This window comes from Pelmatolapia mariae, linkage group LG5 (assembly GCF_036321145.2).
Source record: "Pelmatolapia mariae isolate MD_Pm_ZW linkage group LG5, Pm_UMD_F_2, whole genome shotgun sequence".
Classification (NCBI taxonomy): domain Eukaryota; kingdom Metazoa; phylum Chordata; class Actinopteri; order Cichliformes; family Cichlidae; genus Pelmatolapia; species Pelmatolapia mariae.
Window position 1 is genome coordinate 21,201,372 of NC_086231.1, and position 26,281 is coordinate 21,227,652.

At 39.1% G+C, this 26,281-nt stretch overlaps 2 protein-coding genes across 2 annotated transcripts in view; both read left to right on the forward strand.

Annotated features, from left to right (window-relative positions):
• Nucleotides 1-17,530, forward strand: part of LOC134627776 (guanine nucleotide-binding protein G(i) subunit alpha-2-like) — a 48,784-nt gene extending 31,254 nt beyond the window's left edge. The window contains exons 2-9 of the mRNA XM_063474160.1: nt 3,849-3,891; nt 8,295-8,436; nt 10,464-10,624; nt 13,222-13,350; nt 15,660-15,789; nt 15,962-16,115; nt 16,942-17,152; nt 17,254-17,530. Coding sequence (XP_063330230.1) covers nt 3,849-3,891; nt 8,295-8,436; nt 10,464-10,624; nt 13,222-13,350; nt 15,660-15,789; nt 15,962-16,115; nt 16,942-17,132 — 950 coding nt within the window. The 3' untranslated portion in view covers nt 17,133-17,152; nt 17,254-17,530. The remainder of the gene's footprint in view (nt 1-3,848; nt 3,892-8,294; nt 8,437-10,463; nt 10,625-13,221; nt 13,351-15,659; nt 15,790-15,961; nt 16,116-16,941; nt 17,153-17,253) is intronic.
• Nucleotides 17,531-23,338: 5,808 nt separating this feature from the next.
• On the forward strand, nt 23,339-25,954 carry LOC134627123 (PAK4-inhibitor inka2-like). The gene is made up of 3 exons (XM_063473055.1): nt 23,339-23,448; nt 23,575-23,608; nt 24,872-25,954. The coding sequence occupies exons 2-3, from the start codon at nt 23,591-23,593 to the stop codon at nt 25,844-25,846; spliced, it is 993 nt and encodes a 330-aa protein (XP_063329125.1). The 5' UTR covers nt 23,339-23,448; nt 23,575-23,590; the 3' UTR covers nt 25,847-25,954.
• Nucleotides 25,955-26,281: the final 327 nt, after the last annotated feature.

Consider the following 26,281-nt stretch of genomic DNA (forward strand, 5'->3'; position numbering starts at 1 on the left):
CATAGCATAAAAACTTGCCATGGGAGGTAGGTCTTTGAAACTAGTTTCATTTTAAACGCGATTCATTTCTAGCATTAAAATAGTGCTGATGACACAGTGCATAAAAGTTCATCATATCAGGCAGTTGAATCTTAACACAACAGCAGGAAGAACCTTTCATTTTCTTTCTTGTGTTGTGTCTAGACCTGTCTGTTTCTTCTTGCTTCACCCAAATGACAAAACTGTAGAGATGGTGTGGGCATGCCGGGAATTCTCACAGAAGCATTAGAGTTATTCCTCTCGTCATGTTTCATTGCTGGTCAAATGTGCGGGTGGATAGAGCTTTGCTTTTTGTTGTTGTTTTTTCCCCTCTAAGACCCTGTTTCTGCATAAGAAAACTAAAATCTTGTCAACCCATAGGTTCCTAGGTTAAGAAGAGGGGGAAAAATGAGCTAATGGGTCTGTTTTCGAGGCTTAATCTGCAAATTAGCCCTCAGGAAATCTCTGTAGCTTGGAGCTAATGACTGCTAATAAGCCAATCTATTACTGCAACCCCTCAGAAAAGTTCAACTCTTTGGGCAGTGGCAGGTGGTGGTGCTGCTGTGTGCATTTGAACCATCATCATTCTCCCTGCCGAGACAAATGTGGCTCTAATAGACTTAAAGGCTATACATACAATGACTGTCCCTCAAGGGAGTCTGTGTTAGTGAGGGGAAGTTCTGCAGGGATAATTAGTGTTTCCCCTTCATGCTTTGGGGATTACTGTCTGTGTGGTTTATTTAACACCTACTAGTATCCAAACATTAAACCACCTGTTGGCACACAGGGAACAGATAGGTTTCCCTTAGGATAATAGAGGTAATTGCATTTCATTCCAATATGACATAAAGCAGCTACCAGCTCATCTGCAAAAAAGGATAGATACCCAATTACAGGCAAACTCATTTAGGTTTTAACTGAGTAGAAAACACAAACCAAATGGGTCCCTATACATGACATGGGTTTTTCTTAATCTCTATCAGCTCTTTAACAGTTAAATTAATGAAACTCACTGGGTGGCCTGGAGCAACCACACGCACAAATGGATTGTTTTTGATGTCTTACATAACCCAGTGGGATTGGTGCATTCTCTCCATTTCTGCGATTAGAAGTTCTTCTCTCTGTGGTGACCTGGGACTTGACTTAAGTTTTTTCTTTTTGTGCTGATGTAATGTGTGAAGGGAATACATCCAAAAAGTACCTCAGTCATTTGGGATCATTTTCCTTTAACATAAATGTATTAATGACAGCCCACCCCATCCCCAAATCTGTAAATTCAGTCAGTCTCCGAAGGGCTTGTTAGATGACGGTGTGTTGATGTCTCAACACTTTGGCTGGTCGTGCAGCTCTCGATATTTGTAATCTGGTTCATTGTGCTACTTCTGCTGCAGCTGGGTTGAAGACATGAGTGTACGATTCAGTTTTTACTACTATTTTGAAGAAATGTTAGTACAGAAGCTCAAAGATTCACAGATTTATATACAGGGAGATGTACGGGTCAGGCCTCAGCTTCATCCAGCTGCAGCCGGACCCCAGTTAATCCTGTGGGCTTCCTGGCACCTTGTACTATCTCTGTGTTGGTTCTGCCAGTCACATGGTAACCCATCAGTAATCAGACAATTTCCTGAGTCTTGCTGGGAGATTTACAAATTCCCTGCTGCTTTTCCTAGTACTACACATCTTCATGCTAATAAGCCCTACTTCAGCAACACTCGTGAAAGCAAGATGAGCTACGCATGCATGCACGCACACTAACATTCTTCATCTTTTATATTGTGTGTATGTTTGTGTGTGTTTTTAACATACTTATGTGAGAGTAAGCTAAACACTAAAGCTGACTGATCTTGTTCAAATGAAACTGGACATTGGGCGCTGGCAGTCCTGTTTCCCCCTCTGTGTTGTTTTTCTCCTCATTTTCTGCCATGAGTCAGACACAACCACAACTGTCGTGCACATTGCCCAGTTGCTAGGCAGTGGGCAGTATTTATTTTCCCTCAGACTTAACTTTTCTTCGTCTGCTGCTTTTCCACAGCAGTGTGATCCCTTGCTGTATTTTCTTCATATAATTAAAGTATATGCATCAATTTGTTTGTCATTTCATGTCATTGCGTATACTAAAAAATATATATATATTTTTTAAAAAGGGGCTAAGTCTAGCATGTGGGGCAGTTGGATTGTCTGACTTTTTGTGTATTCAGTCACAAGTTATAGGTAACTGTGGAGGGACTCTATTCAGCGCTGACTCATGAAATGTTTCCAAGCACTAGTATTGAAATGGCATGTGGGAATGACTTGTCTCTGTGTTTATGGATCTGCAGTCTTCTGGACTTCTATAGTTCAAAATAAGATATGGTGATCAAAGTATGCTGTGAGAAAATAACAGGATTAGTAGTATCAGTGCAATTATCACAGAAAGTATTTGTATTATACGATATCAAAAGCTTCTAGTTATTTGTTAATCAAAACAGCAGTGGCATCAAGGTATGTGCCAGACATCATTACTCATTTCTGTTAGCAGTTTTAGCTTCACAGGTCAAACTCCAAAGTGCTTGTTTACTACTTTCAGAAGGATCTGTGTGTAGGTGTGGTAAGAGAAAGGCTAGCTATCTCAGCTCTGGTCAGTCAGATCTATGAACTCTGTTTTTTTTTCCAAGAGGGCCCTGTTATTGTAGGTATATTAACTACTACTAAATACTACTGCTGCAGCTTATACAACATAAATAAAACAAGAAAAGTCTATGACAGCAAATATGATTTATTCAAGGTTAAGTATAATCGATTAAAATGTTGTGAACACCCCACATTTTTATTTACTCTGCCTGCGTCATTGTTATTTGAAATAGGGAATCAGTTTGTAATTTTTACTTTACACTCAAAGAGCCAGGGACAGTCCGTCTTTCTTCCATTTCTTCATAATGTGCCCCAGAGACTGTGTTGCATCATGAATACTCCATCATGGTGTGAATTGCAAGTTGCCTCATAACCGTGAGGATAACGTAAATTTGAGAATGTCGCAATATTCTGCTGAACAGCAGCACGATTTCACCTTTTGTCCACTCAGACATTGCTGTGGTTTTTGGTCATATATTTAATCATAGTACACACCGTACACAAAGCGACTTTAGTTCATCTAAATCTTTGGATGTTTGTGTAAGCTGTTTCTATTGAAAGGCAAACTGCATGTGATCTATTAGTGTCTTCACTTGTATACCATGGAGGAGTAGGAGCTGACAGCTGTCTGTGGAAAGTATCTTGGCCCATTCCTACCCTGGGGCTTGATTGTGCGTGCTGCATGCTGCGTAGCAGTGTATTTTGAGGGTCATCCCATAAAGACTTTACCCCAGGCGAGTACGAGCAGAGAGTGCACTGACAGGGGGTGGGTGTACGTCTGCATGTAGTGTTAGATTCCTTGTGGCAGATGAGCTCTCTCTGGTCGCCTCAGGCTGTTAGAATAAACATAGTAGAGGATAAGAAAAGCCTATATCCTCTCAGTGCAAGACATTTCCATTAAAATGTTAACTGCGATAAAAGTAGTTTCTTGGGAGTGGCTGTGACGTGTCTGCTGTGAAATTAAGAGATCCCTGCATTGCCTTTTGAATTCAGACTGTAGAACTGACTTACAGCTGCAGAATACTCATAGGTATACAGTGAGTTAAAAAAGGAGACTGGTCCACGATGAAAATGAGAGGCAGAAGCCAACGCTGTGAGGTGAAGGGCCAGGGGATAAGACGAGGGTCCAGATGTGAGCCAGCCTTACTGGCTGCCTGTTTACATTTCTCAGCTAACAGGAGCATATTTTTAACCTCTGCCTGTTTTTGTTCTCTCTGCAGGTGCTGGGGAGTCGGGGAAGAGCACCATTGTGAAGCAGATGAAGTGAGTGACTGCTCATTGTTTTGCTTTTCCTCCCATCATGAATGCCAATTCAGTATATGTTTTAAGCATAAGTGATTCTATAAGGAATGTATAAATGTGCTATTGGTGTTGTTTAACTATTCATTTTAAGTACATCTTGAGCCACCTGTTTTTCTTTTGTTTTGTGTGAACAAATTAGTGAGAGAGCTATAATCTTGAAAAAAAAAAATCACATTTTTCTTTTATGCTTGGCTTAAGGCTCCATTATTAAAAGATAAATAAGACAAATTGTTGCTTTGTGCCACTATAAAACAGTAATATTTGGTCTATGTGGTTCAATAACAATAAAAGTACAGTGAAAGCAGAAATTATAAGGAGCTGTATACTGTAGCTAGTATACACAGAATATTTATATATTTATCACAAGTGTTAATTTTATTTGTCAAAAGTGATGATTTTATATTGTGTAGGCCAGATGGTTGCTTCATAACCTGAAACTGTCAGACAAACTGATAAGGATACAAGGATTTTTTTTAGAGGTTTTGTAGAAATATTTACAACAGATGTGGTAAATGTATGAGAAGCTAGTCATACAAGCACTAATATGGTTTCTCTTGTGTATTTATAAGCTTTGATTACTCTGTACTCATAAATGAAACTGCTGGTCTCTCGCCTGATTCTCACTCTCATCAGTCTCTGAAACCCTCTTTACTCGCTCTTACACTGATATCAAACATTTATTTCCGGTGCACAAATGCATAAAATACGCATCAAGTCATACACGTTGTGTAGATTTTCTTCACTTGCTGCAGCTTACTAAGCACTCATATAGTTCTTGAAAACCTGCTCACAGGCACATTAATATGCTTGATGTGGGTTGTTATATATATTTTTTGGATGCATCATTAGCATTAATCCCAGAGTAACTAAAAAAAGAGAGAAATAGATTCAGCATTTTTGTCTTCCTTTGTTAGAGTACAAAATAAATTTAATATTTGGTGTGTGGAATTTTTCAATTACTAATAACGATAAAAAGGAGAATTTTTGTTGTAAAAAAAAAAAGGTGTGAGACTCCCAGGGGGCCTGCAGCATTACTGAGGGTGTTTCTTTTAATCTAGTTTTGAAAATATTAAAGTACTATAAATAAATTCTACTGGTAGACATCCAGGTTGGGACAACTTAAGCTTGCCAAAAAAAATTGGACATTTCCAGGAAATTACAACATGAGTGGATTACAGTTTTTGGAGTTCTCTAAAAAAATTCCCTCCGGTCCACATTGCATACAGGCCCATTATACCCACCGGTGTCGCCCTCACAGAAATTGGTGCAGCCCAAAAGTAATGCCACATCCGCTGGTGAAAGTCAGAGAAAAAACTTAAGAACAAAAAACAACAACATTGTTCAAAGAATATTGTAGCAAGTACCCACGCCCTCAGTGCCGCTACAGATGGTGACGAGGCTGTGGGGATGTCACTCTTTTGTACATGACACCACAGACCAATGCGGAAACCATTATAGGCCTTGAAACCAGCAGTCATAAAATGGTTAAATGAGAAAAAAATCAACAAGATTGATATAGTTAAGAAAAACTAAACTAAATACTAAAACTACATGTGACAAAACATTTTAGTTAACAGAAATAAAAATAAAAACTGGTCTTTTGAAAAGAATTAAACTGAAAGTATTTTGTGAACTTTGGAAGTTAACTGATATAAAATAAACACAATGATGCTGCCTGATGAGGCACTGATGAGTGTGTTTATTGAGACTTTGGATGTCTACAACACTGAGTCAGCTGCTTTCATGAAGTTTTGTGTTTTTATTGTAAAACGTGTTGATTTTTCCCAGATCTTGCCTTTGACACATGCCCTCCGTACAGTAAAAAAAGAAAACAATTAAAGTAATAGTTAAAAAGACTGAAACTAACACTTTAACTAATAAAAACTAAATTAAAATAAGAAAATCCACTCACTCTTCTAATACTCTTGGTGATTAAAACTTTTCAAAGTCAAACATGTTATTGTATTTTGATGGATGATGTGCGAGTACTTTCTGTATTGACATATAAATAAAATCTTGACGTTTTGCAGACATGTGACCGCTAACAACGTGACGTTAACTTGTCTGTAATTTTGGATGTGTGACAATTCAATGACTAAGCTCCCAGTCATATGCCCTAGAGAATGGTCAACCATCGCCAGTCATAAGGGAAAACTGAGTATTCCCTGATTGGTTGAGAGTCAGTGACCATTTGACTGCCACTGGTTTTTAGGGAAAATTGTGTATTCCCCAATCAGCTGACGGAAAAAACACCTTGTGATTGCTTTGGTCACTAATACAGTCCCAATCAAAAGTTTAAGACCAATTAAAAAATGGCAAAAAATCATATTTTGCATGGTTGGATCTTACCAGGGTTCAAAGTAGAGCTTCAACATGCAACAAGAAGAAATGGCAGTGAGACAAAAATTTTTTTGAGCGTGCAATTTGTTGGAAACAACACTTAAACTGAAACAGACTGTTTAACAGCTAATCAAACATTTAGGACCACACCTCCAAAATAAAAAACCTGTAACACCAGTCGTCACCACACAGATGAGGGCCCTAAGTCATGAGGGATGCTCTCTGCAACATTTGGACATAGCCAGCGGCCTTTTGACGCCTCTGCACCTCCTGAAGCTCCATTGTTCCACCAAAGGAAGAAGCACCCCCTTATGGCGCCTCTTGTACTGTGGCGCCTAGAAAACATCTCAGGTGGGATCTGTTTTTTGTTTTTGAAGACCTTCAGTCTCAGATGCTGTCTGATGCAGTCGGCACCAGTAAGGGTCAAGGATTTGACAGACACCCAATTGGATCCTCCGCCTCAGTGCTGGTGAAATTGTTTTGGGTTTTCCCCTTGACTTTTTTATTCCATAACCCTCAGGATCATTTAAGAAATTCCAAATGACTGTCTTACTACGTCCCACCTCAACAGCGATGGCGCGTTGCAAGAGACCCTGCTTATGCATTTCAACAACCTGACCACGTTCAAAAAAGAACATTTTTTTGCCTTTGCCATCAGAACATCATGACAGTGTGACTACCTGACAGAAAATGACAATGAATCCACATTTTTGCACAGATTTGGTCTTTTAAAGGCATGTGATCCTAAACGTTGATCAGCTGTAAAACAGTGTTTTCAGTAAATTGCACGTACAAAAAATGTTTTGTCCCACTCCCATTTCTTCTTGTTGCATGTTGAAGCTCTACTTGGAACCTTGTTAAGATCCAACCATGCAAAATATGATTGATTTTTTTTTTTGTGCCATTTTTCAAGTGGTCTTAAACTTTTGTTTATGTATGTTTGTGGACTTGGTGGAAGTGATGGGCTTGTCTAGAAACACAGGCCAGCTATAGTGAAAATGAAAAGTGTAATGCAAAGTTGACATAGAGATCGATTGCCTTCAAATTAAAAGTTACATACTTTAAAACATAGTTGCTGCAGAACAGCTTTTGCTTTGAAGACAAAGGTCTCCAAGTTGAACTACCGATCAGTTGGCAAGTATTTGCAGACAAACATGGAAAAACTACAGGCAACAAAGCAATGAGCAGGAGGTTTTTGGTGTATGACCTTCTTTGCAACTAATTTCACATAGCAAGAGCCAGAAAAGTTCAGGAATCACTTCCAACCAACCGGGAATACATTTTTCTTTAGAAACTGGCAGTTGCTTCATGTCCAATATGGCGGAAAACTCCCAAGCAATGTGTGCCTGACATCACATGAGAAACCTCATCGGTTTGAGTTTGAACAGTTTTGTGCCAAATATCGAGTTCCTGATTGTTCTTAGTTGTAAAGACTTTAATGACAAGTTTATTTTTGCCTTACAAGACTGTCACTTGTAAGGATGTAATTCTCTAAAATCATTTAGTGTGAGAGGAAGCCACCCATGAGCTTTCAGTAATTTTGGCTGTGCCTCACATTGCTTCACAGTGGGCTCTCTTGCATTTTAATGAGGTCCTATTCAGCACATCACACAACCACTGAACATCCTGGCTGAGGCAGGCTGGGGAAGATAGTTCTGTTTGGTTTCCAGCCCAGAGGCTTCTGTCTTTTCAAACAAATGCTTTTTTCCCTCTCTACAGTTGTATCTATACAACTCAAAAAGCAAGTAAATATTTCTTCTAGTCTCTTGTAACTGAATGATATAAAACACCTGAACGTTCCCAGTAGCTCAGACCAGCAGCATCACATGCAAATCTGTGTGTGTGTGTGTGTGTACATTTCTATTGTTTTAATGGGTTCTTTTTTTAGGTGTCTGCTACAGTACTTTTCATTATTTTATAGCAGCATTCAGCTTTGTGAATAATTGCTAAGTTTAGTTTTTTAACATAAATTATGTATGGGTTGTTGCTTTATCTGAATCACCATCCTTCCCTCTTTTCTCCAGGATTATTCACGAGGATGGATACTCAGAAGATGAGTGTAGGCAGTACAGAGCAGTCGTCTACAGCAACACAATCCAGTCCATTATGGCTATCATCAAAGCCATGGCCAACCTCAAGGTTGACTATGAGGAGTCTGCCAGAGCGGTATGTCTTTAAAATACAGAACTTTTCACCCAGTGCCATCCTCTCCATGAGGGAGATATGAGTGAAATGATATTAGTGATGCAAAAATGTTAAGATTTTGCAGCTCTTTTCATAAATCACTGGAAACTTTAGACTTTTAAACTTTGCTCAGTGCACCTGTTGTAATCTAATTAATATTAAATATACATTAAAATGCAGACAAAGGGTCGAAGTGCTCCAATGCTCCCACGTAATTTTAACTTTGCCATTCAAGTTAAACCTGCAGGATAGTATAGTGCAATTAAGCTTTAGCACGTAATTCAGTGATATCATCTTGACTAATCGCTACCAAAATTTTCCCTCTGCCTTCTTCATAACCCTTCATACCTTGCCCTGAGGATTTAAGGATTTGAGGCAGCAGAAATTATGCAGATCAAGAATTTCTCTTTAAGTACTGTGTGATCTATTCTATTCATAAATGAACACTGGGCAGCAGATATTGAAGATGGAAGCCTGCAGTGTCAGAGTACCACCCATAAAAAGATCACAGAAATAAAGTCAGTCTTTACTCAAGAGAACATGAAACAAAATCATTTGTTCTACTGAGCTATAATTTCTCATGTGATTCTTGCCTCATATTCCACCCCATCTTAGATTCATGCAGGCTGTGAAACACTGATTGTTTTGTAACTCGAATAATCCTTGATTTGGAGTTTCTAAACACATTTGATACTTTTTCCAAATTTCACCCTCCTGGGTGACCATTATTTCAGTGTAGCGTGCGTGCGCCAGCCAAACCTGACACAACTGCCTCTTGTGTGTCAGGATTGGCTCTGCCAAGGTAGTAAGCGCTGCATGACAGGTTCTGCTGGACAGAGTGCGGTATTAAAAAGTAATTTTTAAGTTAAGCATTCCGCCATTGTGGTGAGCTGCAAAGAGCTTTTTAGTATCCTGTGTCTTTCAATCATTTCAGTCAAAAAGAAACGAGCTGCTTTACTCTACACTTGTTGTGTACATGCGTCTTCTTTGTTTACCAAATAAGTGTAAATGCAAGGTACTGATATAGGATCAGTTACGGCACTTTCAGACATATACTCCTTTTATCAATCAGATTAATCTTAGTCACATTAACATTGAAGCATTCACAAGATTTAGAGTGCAGAGAACTCTTTTGTATGTCTGTGTGTTGCTGAGCTCACTAAAAACATACCTGTTTTGAATCATCACTGAGGGATTTGAGTTTTCGTAATCCAGAATATTGTTTACCTCCCGTAAACGTGACTGCAAGGGGTAAGGGTGAGCTGCAGGACACTGACACAGAGGACAGAGAGAGAGAGAGAATTCAAGCATACACGTACTTTTACCATCACTTTGTGGGTATGCCTGGATGAAGCCGTGAGAATCATTAACCTGAGCCTGTTGATTGACTTGTTTGAAGGTCGTACAGTTACAGGAAATTCAAGTTACGTAATGTGGAAAGAAAAAGAAGTTGTCCTGTTATGAAACCAGTAGTGTGTAGGGGTTGTAGTTTGTGCTATTTTTAATTGATGCCGATCAAGATATCAGTCTTTAAAATGCAAAATTACCATAAACACACACAGAATACGTGGAATAACAGCAGGTTTGTTTGTTTTTTCTGTGGCAGTGGCATATATAACCAGTTACCAAATTTAATAACTGATTTTAATCAGAATATCAGTAACCCAGGGAATCTTGGCTGTACACTTCAATAAACACAAGTTTCAATTTTCTCAATTGGTTTAAAAAATAATTCTGTGGTTCAGTGATTTATGGTTTTACTGTAATAATATTTTTTTCTGATTTTGCCCTAACTAATGAAGTTAGTATCTTATGTTTTGTAATTATAAAATGTATTCTGAGCCAGGATTATTTTTCCATGCAAACTACAAATACAATGGAAGCTATGTGAAAGCAAAGTCCTGCAGTGTTAGACTTATCAGTCTGTTCCTTCATGAAGAAAAATAAGAATAAATGCATTTTTCTATATTGATGTGTATGTTTTGTTTTGGGGGGTTTTTTTGCACTAGGATGATGCTCGCCAACTTTTTGCGCTGTCAGGAGCGGCAGAAGAGCAGGGCACCCTGCCAGAGGACTTGTCCAACATCATCCAACGACTGTGGGCTGATGGCGGTGTCCAGAGCTGCTTCACACGGGCCCGAGAGTACCAGCTAAATGACTCTGCAGCCTAGTAAGTGCCTTAATAACCTGGGAGTGGAAAGAACAAGAAGGCATTTGTGGGCGTATCTGGCACTGTAAGGCGTTTAAAAAAAAAAAAACAAACAAACCAAAAACCCATGGTTAATTAATTTATGAAACCATTCCTTAATCCAGATTTAGAGCTAAAGTTTAAAACTACTGCTATCAGTAGGTTAATCCCCAATATCCAAACCTTTTGTTATTTTTGTTCTACTTGTATTTATTTATTTATTTCATTTACTTTTCTTTTTGTTTTGCTTTTTTAGTTTGACCTTTCTTGTATGTTAGATTCCTCTTTGTCATGTTTAATATTGTCCTACATTTCTCTACTTCATCACATCAAACACTGACAAAGCTTGCGCAGGGAACAGTAATGGTTATTAATATTGAAGACATCAGTGTTTAATTTTATCAGTGGTTTTGCCTTATACGGACAGCAGAGTCGAGCTGAGTCTCTCTGCAGGTCTTAATTAGCTCAATGACCCTTATCAGTTAAGTGCCCCATTTGTTGGCTGCATTGCTCTAATCTACTGGTGTAATAATGGGAAGAGAATGAGGCAAATGCGAGACGCTACCGGTGAGAGGTGGTTATCACGTCCACCCTCGGGGGAGTCTTGGGGAATAGAAAGCATTGTTAACCACTATGTCCCTACAAGCTTCAGCAGCAATTAACAGCACTGCTTTCTGTTTAAATAGAAACCCTTCGATAATGACACTTTGATCGATAACACCTCCAGATTGTGCTGTGAGGTTTCAGTGTAGTGCTAAGTGCTTCCAGGTGATATTTAGCATCCAGGGAGAATAATATTGTTCTGTGTTTGTGTTGGCCTGTATAATCATAACATCTCAGTCTCGTGTTCACCGCCCTTGTTAAAGCTGAGGGGACCCTGAAACATGCTGCTAGCACGGCCTCACATTTAGCACCTCTGGGAGTGGACACTACAGTGTTTCATCATTGCTTTTATAGAGAGCAGAGTGAGTAGGTTGAGGACCAAATGAGTCTGGCACAAGACCATAATCCATATCTGAGCACCTGCTGAGAGGGAGAGAAAGAAAAGGAGGAGATAAAAGAGAAAGAAAATGGCACAGCGCACATTAACCGAGGCCTCTCTTCTATCACACCCTGGATCTTTTCTTCTTCTTCTTCTTCTTCTTCTCCTTCTTCTTTTCTTCTTCATTTTTTTTAAAGAGGCTTTACCCCTAAGTTTATTACTTTCTCTCATCCACGTCTATATACATAAGCTGGGTCAGTACTGGTCTATCACACATATTTTACTCTTTGAGTAAAAGATGCTTGGCGTATTTTAGAAGTTTTGTCGGTACATAGTTTTCTCAGCAGAACAGCTCCAGTTTCATTATTTACAATATTCTGAACTGTCAACATCAGCTTCAAGAATCAAGTAACCGTGGTTGTCAATAAACTGGTTTTTCTTTGTGCTGTAATTGTTATGAGTGCAGCAATATTTCTAGTCTGCCACTCTACAGATCTACTGTAGCCTTGTGCCAAGTGTCTTAAACTTCTGTGTAATAAATGTGACAATATTAAGCCACCAACCTTCCAAAAAACAACTGCAGTTAAGAACCAAATTCTATGAATATACAGGATTTATAAACACAATGATCAAACCAAACAGTCTTAAATCTGATGTATGAACTACAAAAGCAGCCTAAACCACTCTCTGGGCTGAGTGGGATTATGATTACACTGTCAGGCATGCTGAATGAGTAGTGGTATGAAAGCTCAAATATTTACACTTGGGTTGTGGTGTTGTTGGAGATTAAATTAAGTTCCAACACTTGCACAGTAACACTTGCACAGTAACACTTGCACAGCTGAATACTGCATTAAAAGATGGACAGATTATATGTTCGCCCTGTGGCTCTTTCTGTGTAGTTTATGAGATGAGATGAGATAAACAAAAGACACTGTCCCTTTGTGCTCGTGTCTGTTTAAAGACTAAGATCTCAGTGTCTCAGCAGAATTTTGTATTTGAGCTGCTGATCATACAGCATTATTTTATGATTGCTGAATGTTTGATGAGAAAAAACTCGAGCTTTTACTAACCGCAGGTTGCGACATTTGCGGCATTTTAAAGCAAGCTTCAAATATTATTTGTAAAACCTTTCAGTTGGTTTAGAGCAATTTTGTGTATGTTACATTTAAGATGCTATTAATTGATCCCCATAGTGAAATTAATTGTCTGCAATTAAAATTCAAGTTAGGAAAAGCCCATTAAGTCCACCTTAAGTATTCGTGACTGTATTTTTTATTTTTTTTTAAGTGTGATTGGGTAGATAGAAACTGTAAAGGACAAGCAGTCTTGTGGCGTTCTCTGACAGGATGTCAACACATGTAATACGATCATAAATCCGTCTGTGTTTAGACAGCAATGTGCTGCCGGTGCTGTTACTGCCAGCATGAGACATGTCTCACGTCTGTCTCCAGGAACAGATGGGGCTTTGAACCAGAAAGAACATTCTCTCACATCTTACCTCAACAAAGTATCTCAAGATAAAACACCCTTTGTTAGGTTAGAGGAGGATGCTCCAAGGTTGATAAATAGTAATGTGTTTGTATCCTTCCATCAGCTACCTTAATGACCTGGAGAGGATAGCCAAGCCAGACTACATCCCCACACAGCAAGATGTGCTGCGGACTCGAGTCAAGACCACAGGCATTGTGGAAACACATTTCACCTTCAAGGACCTGCACTTCAAGTAAGACTTCTTTTACTGTTTTTCTCGGCTCTTTAAGCTAATTTTATGAAACAAAATTTGAAATTTACAAAAGATACATTAGGCTGTAACCTGTAATTTTTTTCCCTTTCCCCCCCCAACTGTTTAAACATCAAAAGTGAATAATTGTTTAAGCATGCTAACTAAAAGACATGAATTTGATGAGTCAGGAATTTTACGTTTATCTAATAATACAGTTAATCATAGAGCACGAGACGCATCACCTTTACATTAAACCCCTCAGCTATAAACGGATGATGGGGTTTGTCGTCAAACCGCTGGGCAGGCGGGCAGGTAGATAGGCAAGTTTGTAAATGTGATAACTCAAAAATGAGGCAATGTAGAAGTTTGAAATTGATACCTTGGGTGCAGCTGCTAAAAGTCGGACGAGTTCGAATCCTGGCGACCTTGACCTCGAGATCAAGTTTTAAGACAATCTTGTAAATGCAGGATTTTTAAATTGATACCATAGGTGTGTATATTAGTAGGCTGAGGGGTAGTGCTGTATTTTTGTGATTGCTCTGAGCATTCTTATTTACATATTGATAACATTAAATTATGAATGTGAACAAAAAATTACTGAACAAAAGCAGTGAAGTCTAATCTGATCTTCCAGGCTTTATAATGTCACTTTAAGCTCTATTTAATATGCACATAAAAACGCCTTTCTTAGAAAATGATGCTTTACTGCTTTGACTACAAGTTGTCATCAAAAGGTTCTGTGTAGAGGTCCATAAAGTGTTGGATGCATGTCACATTGAAAATCTTTTGTTCCCGAGGACCATTTTCAGCTGCTATTTAATAATTTAGCTTTTTAAGTTGTTATAATGCAAATGAAGTAACTGTGAATGATTCCTCACTGATAAAGGCTTAAGTCAAGTAAGTCAGGTTTTGACTCTATATACATGATATACATGACCTCAAAGAGTTTGGGCTCCACCACTTCTAGTAACTTTTTGAATACTGCCAAAGCAGCCAAGAAAGTGTGTTTATGGGCTTATGAATCATGCTTTTATATTTGCACTGTAACTGTTGTGACTTCTTTGCAGCACACAATGTTTCTTCTTTACTGAAAGTCATAAAATTCTCAGAAAGGAAAACATTTATTTATTTTCCAGTGTGCAGAGCAGTTGTTCATTTGAACAACTGAGGCCATTATTATTAGTATTAGCTCATGCCATCCATTACTGTACTGTAATGTCACATTTCTACTTACGATTCATAGGCTAAAAAAAAAAGAGGGGAAAACCTTCAGTGATGAGCAGAAAGATCGATATCAGTGATTGCGAGTAAACTGTGGGAACGTGTGGGATTTTAGTGACTGAATAGTTGCCATCACAGGATTATACACATCAGTGAAAGAATTTATTAAGGAATGCAAACTGTTGCTGTTTTGGAAATGTGAACACTGATTTCTAGCCATGCTTCTCAGAAATGTTTTTGTTTGTGATTATTGCTAGTGGTGTTACCCCCATTGCTATAACCACACACAACCACATTATACTTCATATCTGATGAGCACAGTAGTCAAACAACAGGGGAAAGTATTTGTAAAATATTCAACACCTCTTCACTCAGTTTACTGAAAATAAGCGTGTCAGTGTGTGGCTCCCATGTGGAAGGCGTCACACTCGTGTCTCAATATATAAAGTAATTCTTTGTAAAAGACATTAACCAAATCCATGCAGACGTGTTTACCTAATGCAGTCTCTTTCGTGCTGGAGTGTATGATATATTTGACTTGTGTTGCACATCCACAGCACAGCAGTGCTGTGGATGAACACACTGGTGGGGTAAACAGTGTAAAGTGTGTCACTGTTCTAAAGATCCCTACTTCAGTTGGCACAAAGCTGGCCATTTTGGGAGAGCCAAAGTGCTGCTGTAGTGAATCAAATTCTGCAAAGTGAAAACTGCTCAGCAGGAAGAATACTGTCATAATATGAGTATTGCTTTAAGATGTCACAAACGGTCAACTATATCTTCTGAGAAGCTGAAAAGAAGGAATATTGAGTCTGGCACAGTCGAGATGAGCATCCTCGCTCGTGATTCCAAGTCCTCTCCATCTTCATGAATAAATTATACATAATCTTAGTGAGAAACCTTCCGCACCATGCGTCAGCATTAAGTCTTCTTGTTACCGGTGCTGAAATGCCTTCAGGAGGCAGGGAAATACAGAGGCCTGAAGAGAGGTAAAACTGGGAAACTAGGTCGAGAGACCTAAAAATGTTTCCTTCATTGCTGAGTCCCATCCACCTCATAGGAATATGTTTACACTGCGTTTGTTTGTACAGGATGTTTGATGTTGGAGGCCAGCGGTCAGAAAGGAAGAAGTGGATCCACTGCTTTGAGGGAGTCACAGCCATCATCTTCTGTGTAGCCATGAGTGCTTATGATCTGGTCCTAGCTGAGGATGAGGAGATGGTGAGTAAACACTTAGAAAACAGTTGCTGAACTTCACATTGGAGTCCAGTCCAAAGAAAATGAAAAGAACTGGAAGGAGGGCCGAGGTTTCAGTGAGCTCATTTCCTTTGTGTGGTCTCGTAGTGTTCTCTAATAATCTCTTTATCTCCGCATTTGTGCCCGGCCCACCCAGAACCGGATGCATGAAAGCATGAAGCTCTTTGACTCAATCTGCAACAACAAGTGGTTCACAGAGACGTCCATCATCCTGTTCCTCAACAAGAAGGACCTGTTTCAGGAGAAGATTGCTCACAGCCCTTTGACCATCTGCTTCCCTGAGTACACTGGTATGTATGACTGCCTCAGTACAAACACAATCATAAACACATTTGTCATTGTGTTTATTCTTTATAGCAAGCCCAGTGATAACGTTGCAACTGTGTAGAATGATAAACACGAAAAACATGTTTTGAGACTTGAACTTGTTTTCACTTGCCAAGCCGTATTTTTCATGAAATCATGAAACAAAATCTAGCCCCAGTTTGTATTTCTTGTGCAATATCAGTCCATTCATGTGTCAGAAATGAGCAACTTTTTAGAAAACAAAACCTGAAGGTGTTTTTACAACACTTTCCCGAAATCTTCTTTAAAACTTCTGGATGCAAATTATACTCCCCTCCTCCCCACTTGCTTTCCAGTAAGCCAGAAATGACCGTACTGTTTTTGCACAAGAAAGGCGCACCCATTTTTAATGAAAATATGAAATTTAAAAAATTCACGTCGGTACAGTGTAAGCAAATGCACTCCACGTGTCCTTCCTGCTGCGTGCTCTAATCAGGAAAATCCTTCACCTGAGAACTCTTTCGAAGCAGGCAGTAAACTCTCGTCTGCTACATGTGAGAAAGGAAAAGTGCAAACAACATTCCCCGGGGTTCTTAAGTAAAACGGGGGCTTCTTTGACTTAAATGTAACAGACTGCCCATGCATAAAGGTGCAAGTTGCAACTACGTGCACAACTACAATGCAGGATAAGGAAATAATAATACTTGATTTGTAGGAATTGCTGGAAATGAGTCGATTTGGATGAGTGCCAAGTGAAACTGTCTCTGCCTATCAGCAAAAAGATTTGACTTCTTTTCCACACTGATTAAGCTCTCCTGAAACTTTTCTCAGGCCCCAACACGTACGAGGAGGCCCAGACTTACATCCAGACCAAATTTGAGGATCTGAACAAGAAGAAGGACACCAAGGAAATCTACACCCACTTCACCTGCGCCACTGACACCAAGAACGTGCAGTTTGTGTTTGATGCCGTCACCGATGTCATCATCAAGAACAACCTGAAGGACTGTGGCCTTTTCTGAAAATCAGTCTGAGAGTCGAGGTGAGTCAAAAGAAGAAAGGACTTGAAGTCACTGAGAGCCATGTGGATTCATAAACCAAAATGACTGAGATATTTTTGTTTGTTTTCTGTGTTTCTGTTAGATTACTTGAACCGCTCTGACCATAGCGATGGGGGATTATACACGGATCATGAATGACTGCACTGGCCAACCACGATTTATGCTTTGATCTGCTTTTTATAAAGACACCTAAGAGACTGAAAACCCGACGAGCCTTGCAGATTTTCAACAATTGCTGATCCAGTTGCTCGTGTTATTAACTCTTTGGGCTATGACCACAAAAATCAACATCTATTTTATTTTTTTTCTTTATTTTCAATTACTAGAGGAGGGAAATGTTTTCTTATATATATATGTATATATATATATATATATATATATATATATATATATATATATATATATATATATATATATATATATATATAATGCATTCATTTTACTTTTAGAAATTCCAATGTGCAAATTATTAACCTTTTAATCACATGATGCTTATTTTTTAAGAGCTGAAGCACAGGCATGGACATAAAATATGATTCATAAAAAAGAAAGTGCTTTTTTTATAATGTTTACATCAGTTCATCATTCATAGCAAAAAGTATATATTCTGCATGACTCAACTTGGCAAATATTAGCTCTGTAATCCACACAAAGTATGTAACATTCCAACAAAAACAAAAAAAATAGGAAAAAAAATTAAAAAGCTAAAAAAGAAAAAATGGCTTCACCTGCTGGGGGGAAATTGTGGCTCAATTCTAAACAATATTTAAAGTATGTGTGTACCTAACATTCTTTCACTTTTATAGTATCATTTCCATGTCTGTTGCAGTATATTTGTGCCTTGACTTCTGTTTACAACCATTTCTTAGAAATGCTTTCAGAACTGTTTGACCTACTGTGCTCTGCTGCCTAGAATCTCTGAGTAGTATTGTGATTGTTAATGAGAGACAAAAATCTAATTCCGTAAAGAGGTTAGTGTTTTTGGTAAATAATAAAATGCTTTAAAAATTCCTTTATGATTTAATTTAAATAAAAGTAGACATCACCAGACTCGGTATATTGGGGTTTCCTGTCTGTTGTGTTACATTAATATTGCTGCCAGTTCATGTTTCAGGTGATAACTGAATAAAATGTTCACTGAGAGCTTTGATACTATATTTTTTTGTAAATTTGTACAGATGATTCAAACAGGGGGATGATGGTTTTACACGAGTAAAATAACCGAAGGGTTGTTTTTAATATAATGGCTAAGCAGGTTTTGATTGGTTTCAGCCACGGAGGAAGAACTAAACTCCAGTAATACATATCTTTGTATTCATCAATGTCAATTGGACACGGTAAAAGCAAAGAATGCTGTGGCCTTAAATTCTCCACAGATGACTGACTTTAGCATTAGAGCAGCTGATCAAAAGCTGGCAAATGTAGTGAACTGTAACACAGCTACAGTACTGTGCAAAAGTCTTGAACCCCCCCCCCCCCCCCCCCCCCTTTGTTTTGCTTCCAAGGTGACTGACATGTAATTTTTTTTTTTTTTAGGTGCGCTTGATTAAATAGTTCTCCAGACTTTGAAAGACCTCCAGAAAGCCCCAAAGTTTTCATTTGCACATTTGGCTGTTTTTTTTTTTTTTTTTCATTCCAGTCTTTGTCGCTGACTAATTTTCAAAGGATTTTTTTTTTAACACCGACCAATGAATTATTCAAGCAGTAAATCCAAGGTATCAACCAGTGTTGTGTCTACACTGCCAGTGGTGTTGGGGATCTTGTCAAAATTGTGACGCAATTATGAACAGAGGAAAATGCCATCAGATTTTAACCCACTGTGCAATATCATCTGGAAAGTGTCGTACTGGGATTCGCTTCTTTTTTCAGCATGACAGTGATCCCAGATCTGGTAAAAGATTACCTGGATAGGAAATATGTGTAACTATTGGTTATGGATTGGCCCGGACCTCAATTACTCTGAACCAGTATGTGCTCGTCTTGACAAAGAACAGAACAAAAGCAGCCAACATCTAAAAAAATAGCTTTGAATGTCCTTCAAGTAGCCTGCAAAACTTTTCCTGAAGACTACTTACAGAAATTGCAAGAAAGCTTGACTAAGAGCTCCGGCTGTGTTGAAAAATAAACCAAAGAATGATTTTTAAGCTTGTTGGAAGACGAACTGGTGTACTGTGTTTATAGGTTTCCAATCGCAAAAATCGCTGCACCCATTTCCCAAACAAAATACAAAGAAACGAGGGGCTACAGTACTTTTGCACAGTAATGTGTACAACAGTCAGTGTTGGTAAACATGCACATCTGTTTGGCATAAGCTACTCCTTATATTAGACCAAAAAAGATTAAAGGAGTGCTGCATTAGCCCTTTAAAGCCTGAACCATGAAATAATTGCCAGAAAGCCAGGAGTTTATGGAACCGTCTGACAAATTTGTTTAAAAAATGAATTACATTTTTATTACCATGAGTTTTCATTTTTATCATATTTGCTACATCTGCCTTTAAAAAAAAAAAAAAAAAAAAAAAAAAAAAAAGCTGAAAAATGTATTGTTCTATTAATTTAGATTTTTCAGGGGGGGAAATCTCGCTGATGTCGTAGAAGTCTCAAAAACAAAAATCTGCGTGTCTCAAATATAAAACACTAGGCGTTCACGGATTAAACACGAGTGTTAAAAAGTGTTTTGCTTATGCTTGATGTTTCTTTTCATTTACAGGAGGAAGACTTCTTAATTTGAAAGTAAGAGATCTGCTATATACAGCTTTTTATTACTTCAATAATATCTTCTGTTTGATGCAAGAGGCATGCACGAATTTTAAAAACACTGAGACTGCCATCTGGTGGACACATGCATATAGAGATAATAGCTGATCAACAAATATTTACAGACTATTCAACGTTCTTGGTCAGTCTCTAACAAAACTATCACCACCAAAAGCATTTATCACTGGCAGGAAGCAGAAAATGTCTTGTTTTCTTTTTCCTGCAGCTGTTCTTGCTATATAGCATATATAGTATATTTAGATTGTAGCTTCTACAGGGGAAACTATAGAAGTAGATGAGACTGTTTTGGAGAAAAGGTTTACATTGTACTTTGCAGGTCTAGAGAAATATGTTGCGTCTTAAAAACCACACAGTCAGATGCATCTGCTATTTATTGAAAACTGACTGCATAAACACTTCACCACTCAGATTTTTTGATTAGCAAATGGCAGCAGCAACGTTCAGTTTACCTGGACATGAAAATGTCTGGGATATTGTTATTGTTATTGATGAGAGTGATAAGGTGGGAATAGAAAACTTAAAAGTTCACATTAGCTTGTGGCATACTAATAATACAGTCTTACCAAAGCTGTTACTTCCTCCTGAAATGATCCTTCAGGAGGAAGTTGTGACAAAGCTTATTAGACTTTTTATGGCCTATAAAGCACAGATATAATAATACTGACATTCATAATGCTATATTGCATATCTGCATTGCTGTAGGTTTAGTAAAGGAATATATCATTGACAGGGGTGGTAATGTAAAAATGCTTGTTAGCTGCATGCAGAAAAATCAGCATGACACTTTTGTACTCTTCAAGCCAGTTTCCCTTGCAAAGTATTTTCTCCAGAGGGCGCTCCGATTCTGTGAATGAAGGCAGGGTGAAGTCTCAGGCACACAGTAGGTCCCTTAATCATCAGGTATGATGTCAAAGTCTCTGTGCAGTCACACACATAAGTCAGTTTTATTTTAAGTGCTCATCTGAGTCAAGGGGACATGTTGCAAATGCTCATATGCTACTTAATGTTGGATTGCTCCCCAACTGTCTGGATGAATCCGTCATTCAGATTTGCATAGACATCTATTCACGAAATGTAAACGGCAGGTGAGGTGTTAAACGACTGATCGTTGCATTTACATTTTGAACCTTTTGTTGTCACTCTGATCCAATGATTTACAACCAGCCAGCAGCAGGAAGAGAGCTTTCCTTCCTCTTTGGGAATTATAAAGAACCACAAAATAACTGTGAACTTGTGGGCTGAACATTTATGATGGAAACAATGGCTGGGAAATTATTTAAACACGCACGCACGCACATCACCAAATCTTGACTGATCTTGCCATCTTAGAGTTTTATGTTTTCTGTCTCTCTGACTTTTCTATGTCACACACAATAAGAGTGTATATGAATCATCCTCACCCCATAAAGACTGACAAAAGCTAACTTAAAAGTACATATTAGGCCTGTATAAGAATAAAATGAATCATTTTGTACCCAGAAGTGAAACAAGAAGTTCCTCTTAGCCTTTTTTTAAAGAATAAAACTACACATTTCCTAAAGCTTGAAAAACACATCTGTGTATTGTATGTTTGTGATGTTTTATATGACTTTGGGCCATTTTAGCAGATGTTTTGATTATTTTTTATATAGCTTTCTGTATTAATCTGCTAAGATCAACATCTGGTTAAATTAAGTGTCCCCCTGATCTTTGAACAACAGCTTTAAGCACTTGCATGTAGCTCAGGTTTAAAATAAAAGAATTTGGAAAGCCTCCAGCAGGACCTAAAAGTGAATTAAAAGTTTATCTTTTGTGCCCTGACTCAGTTACTCGAGCAGCTTCCATAATGAACATAAATCCTAAAACTTTTGTGATTCGAAATGACAGGAGAAAACTGAACATAGGCAATGGGATGACTATAATGAAGATAATAAGCAGTTCATCTCTGGTCTGATTGGGGATAGTCAGATTTGCTTAAGTATCAGCTTGTACAATAAGTCAGTCCATTAGGTATTTAGGAGAGCAGCATTGCTCAGAAGAAAGGTAAGCCTGTGCAGAAAAATAATCACAGTTCCATTTAAAGCACAGTGTAGTTAATTACTTAATTCATCCTGTAAAGTGTATGGGATGGGTGGTGGACACAGAAGGACTCTTAAGGGGAACCACTGATAATGGGAGTCTTTTTTATTTTGGGGGGAAACAAATAATTCCCATTGCTAAAAGCCTGGCGTTCTTTAAAGCCTACAGGTTGCACTCAGATAGTAGCCTATAAAATGAACCATTTACAGTCTTGTGAGGATTAGATTGTCAGGACAATTCACTTTTTTCTGGATGGCAGATTCAGAGCCACACACGCACACAAACGCAGGTAGATAGAGTCATGCACAAAGCCAAGTTTTCGTAGAAATCTAACTCTGGAACAGGTAAACTGGCTCCGCTATTCTGCTTGCTGTGAGCACTAATCTGCACATGAACAGTGGGCCATCAGGATCATTCCCCAAACACCAACAACTCAATGCATGCCTTAGCCCATTGGATTTGCATACACATTATTTTGAATGAAGGTGGGGTGCCAAATGACTGTCGTGGTGGTGGCATGCAGTTAAATTTACACTTGGGGACTTACTTTGCTTCTGAATAAATGGATGAGAGTGCAATGAGCCACCAATTGAACAAGCACTACAAAAATTAGAAGTAACCTGAAAAAGAGCGCCAAGGTTTGGGTTAAAACAATCACGTGGGAAAGAAAAAAGGGGCTAGGAAAGGAAACACAATGAAAAGTGTTTGATTACGTATACATGCATCACAGGGGGTATGAAGCAGTCAGTCAGTCGCAGTCCAAAAGAAATAAAGATTGGTGTTTTTTTGTACCATCTGATAAGTTAGGGGTTTGCTCTGACCAAAAAAAGGAAGCTTCTTAAAACTTTTATTATTTGCTGTTGTGTTTAGTTTGTTTCTAAATCCAGAATGCGATTTTATGATCTGCAGTGATGTGACGCCTTTTCAACAAAATAAGTGAATTAAAATGAAGTAAAAGCTGAATTATTATTATTATTTCTGGAAGCGATAGAAAGAAAGACTTTTACTATCTCTCATAATCTCATAACATAATTTATAAATGCTACAGGCCCACTAGGTCTGGGTTAAATCTTCCCAGATCTTTGCGTTCAAACATTACACTACAACGGTGTTTTATGATGAAGGGCATGTTTAAAAAAATCTGAATTGAGTTGTGGGGGTGCTATAGTTTACAGAAGTATCTTTTTTTCTCTCCTGCTGTTTTGCAAATGAGCTCTGCGGGCATCCTGCGCCCTGATTGGCTCATTCAGACACGAGTGGTTGTAACTGGCTGCAGAGCGCGGAGCTGTAAAAGGAGGCCAAGGGGGCTGAAATTTTCACTCAGCATATCAAGCGACTGGAGCCGAAAGGGCTGACTCCTTACTGGGGACACTAAATCCCGCGACTGCTTTGATCGAATCGGGACAATTTTCTCTTAATGGGACGAAGCTGTCACGTTCAAGGTAAGCGCTGTGTAGCCTAAACTCTTGTTATTATGTACTTTCATGAAGTGTTATTTATTAGTTATGAGGGGTTTCATGTCTGTGGGGCGCTGCATTAAATCCAGTCCATCATTTTCTTTCTTGCAGATATCAAGTTTTACAGATGAAAGGAAAAGAGATGGTAAGTTTGCTTTATATTCATTGTATTATAAAAGTGTAAACCATTCTAGTATATTCTGAATAGACTAGTAGAGTAGGTCTTTCCACGCGTGGAACATGTTAAATCGTGGGTTTTGCACACAGCATTGGTTTACCCTAACAATTATGAGAGTTCATTCTGTCCTCACATAAAAACAAGGTGAAGTTTAACTGTTTACCAGACATTCACTGTTTTGATCAACTGGGACGTCGCTTGATTTGCATGATAGAACATGTTGTCCGATACTTCATATACGTGCTGATAATCCTCCTGTGCACGTTCCCTACTTCCTCACGTTTTGTGCAGCTTGCAGAGTTATGATTAAAAAAGCTAAATGGGGGCAGAAGGTCTTGCAACAGGGTCAAATTCTGCAGTAGACTAGGAGATGAGGGGTCATAGAGGTTCAGAGGTTACTGTATTGACAAGAATCCTGCAATTACCTTGCAGTTGTGGTGGCTGGTGTTGGACTGTCAGGTTTCCTCCTGTACTGCTTATCCTTTCATATCTTACCTCTGTACTGATGTCAAACTTTGTTACAACAGGGAATTAAAGTGGGTTTAAAAAAATGAGACCCCACTTTTCCTTTTTTGCTATTCCTTCACCTCTGCTCTTAAACTCTATCTACTCACTATCACATGATCCCTTGTTTAAGTTTGAGTGAGCCACCAGTGTCCACTGGCTGATTCTGACCAATCCGCTCCTTGAGTCAGAAAGGAAGCAGGAGTTTTACCCTGGTAAAAATTATATGCAGGCATGTTGCACCCTTAAAGAGACAGGACCCCTGTAGCTAAGCCGAAATCAACTTTTTGTGCGTAGGTCGCTTCACTTTGGGCAGGACGTCTCTCTCTCTCTCTGGAATAACATTTGTCTGGGTTGTCAGTTGAATCATTTCTGAGTCAATGAAATTAGGGCGTTCACTCTAGTTGTTGGTGTGGTTCAGTGAATTAACGGACAAACATATAGCCTTTGTTTTTGAAATTGGCTTCTTGAAGAACTGCACTCTTTGAACAGCAGGTCAGCTGACCTTAAAGATTACAATAGGAAAATATGTTCTTTCATAGGCTGAAATGTACTCCAAGCAAGTTTGAACGCGTCCCAAAAATAGTCCCTGTTCCTGCCTTTACCCAGCACTCCATTTAAAAAGGATTAATGATTACCAGTCATCTTCTTTTGTTAGCTTTATTCATGCTCCATATCATATGACTAATTGCCAGCTTCTTAACACTCTTTGTCTTTTCTTTGCAGCTTTGCCTAAGTGACTCCGGTGACTGCCTACGGGAGCAGATGCAATATATGATGAGGTCACTGCAAGATTTAAAACAACCTTGGAAAAGCTGCCCTGCAGCCAGACGCCCCCTTGCTCCCATCAGCGCGCAACTCCCAGCCTTAGTCCAACACTCGGCACTGGCGCGCGCTTGTCAGCAGCGAGCTATGCAACGGGAGCAACGCGCACGCCTGCGGATGTCTGATGCCAGCACGGCCAGTACCTACGACTCTGCCTGCTGCCTGGCGAGTCCTCTGGAGGAGGAGGACGACTCCAGCAGCCGGTTTGGGTTCAGGCTGAGCACGGCCTCTCCCAGCAGTCACAAGAGTCTGGAGTTTGATTCAGGCTACTCCGAGGCCTCGTGGCAGGATGATGGAGTATATCTGAGGAGGACCAGGAATGTACGGGTGTCATCTTCAGCCTGCATGCGCACACAAAGATTACCAAGCGGACGTATTCGCCCCAAATCCACCTCCGACGTTTGTCTGGAGACATGGACATCATTTGAGGCCAGTGACCCAGAGGACTGGACAAACTCTTTATTGACCAGAGGGCGCAACCGCCAACCTCTGGTTTTAGGTGACAACAGCTTTGCAGATCTCATACAGAACTGGATGGACTTGCCAGAATGTCCAGAGCCTACCAACCTGAAGCCAACTTCAAGGCCTAGGCTGGGAAAAGCCTTCTTCGTCAATATGAGGAGGAAACTAGTTGGACTGTCTAAGAGTGTGGAGGACAAAGTGAGGATGAGATCCACTGAATCTCAGAACAGAACTGACAATGCTGCAAAACGTCTGTCCTGTCCGGTTGTGGCAGCACAGTCCAAAGTTCCGTTTTTCCACCAGTCGCACGCGTGCATTAATGAGCTCGATGCGGACTTCTACCGCTTTGCAGCTCTCATGAAGTCAGGCAGCCGGCAGCCTATTATCTGCAAAAATATTATCAGCTACATCTGACATCCATTTTCGTGTGGAGCCATTTACAGACTGAACAATCCTCAGAGTCACTTTATTTTTATATGACTGTTTCCCATTTTTAATATGCTGAAAATAAAGAAGTTATAAAAACCCAAACTCTACTTGCTCTTATGTATACCTTTCACTGGTTATTTTAAATTCCCAGAGACATTTGGAACACATTCTGCCATCATTATCTCAGTTTCCTTACACTGATAATAAATCTCCACAGTCCGGTCGGTTAAAGGACGCTTTAAGCGTCCTCTCCTATAAAGCAAATGAATGTGGTTTCATTTATTTTCATTAGAAATGGGCACATGAGATGGTGGTTGTAGATGCATGGTTCAGTGTAACTGGGGTATAATAAAAAAAGATAAATTGATAGCGTGTAGGAAGCGCAGACCTATAGTCATTCCAGTACTTTGTTAGATACCA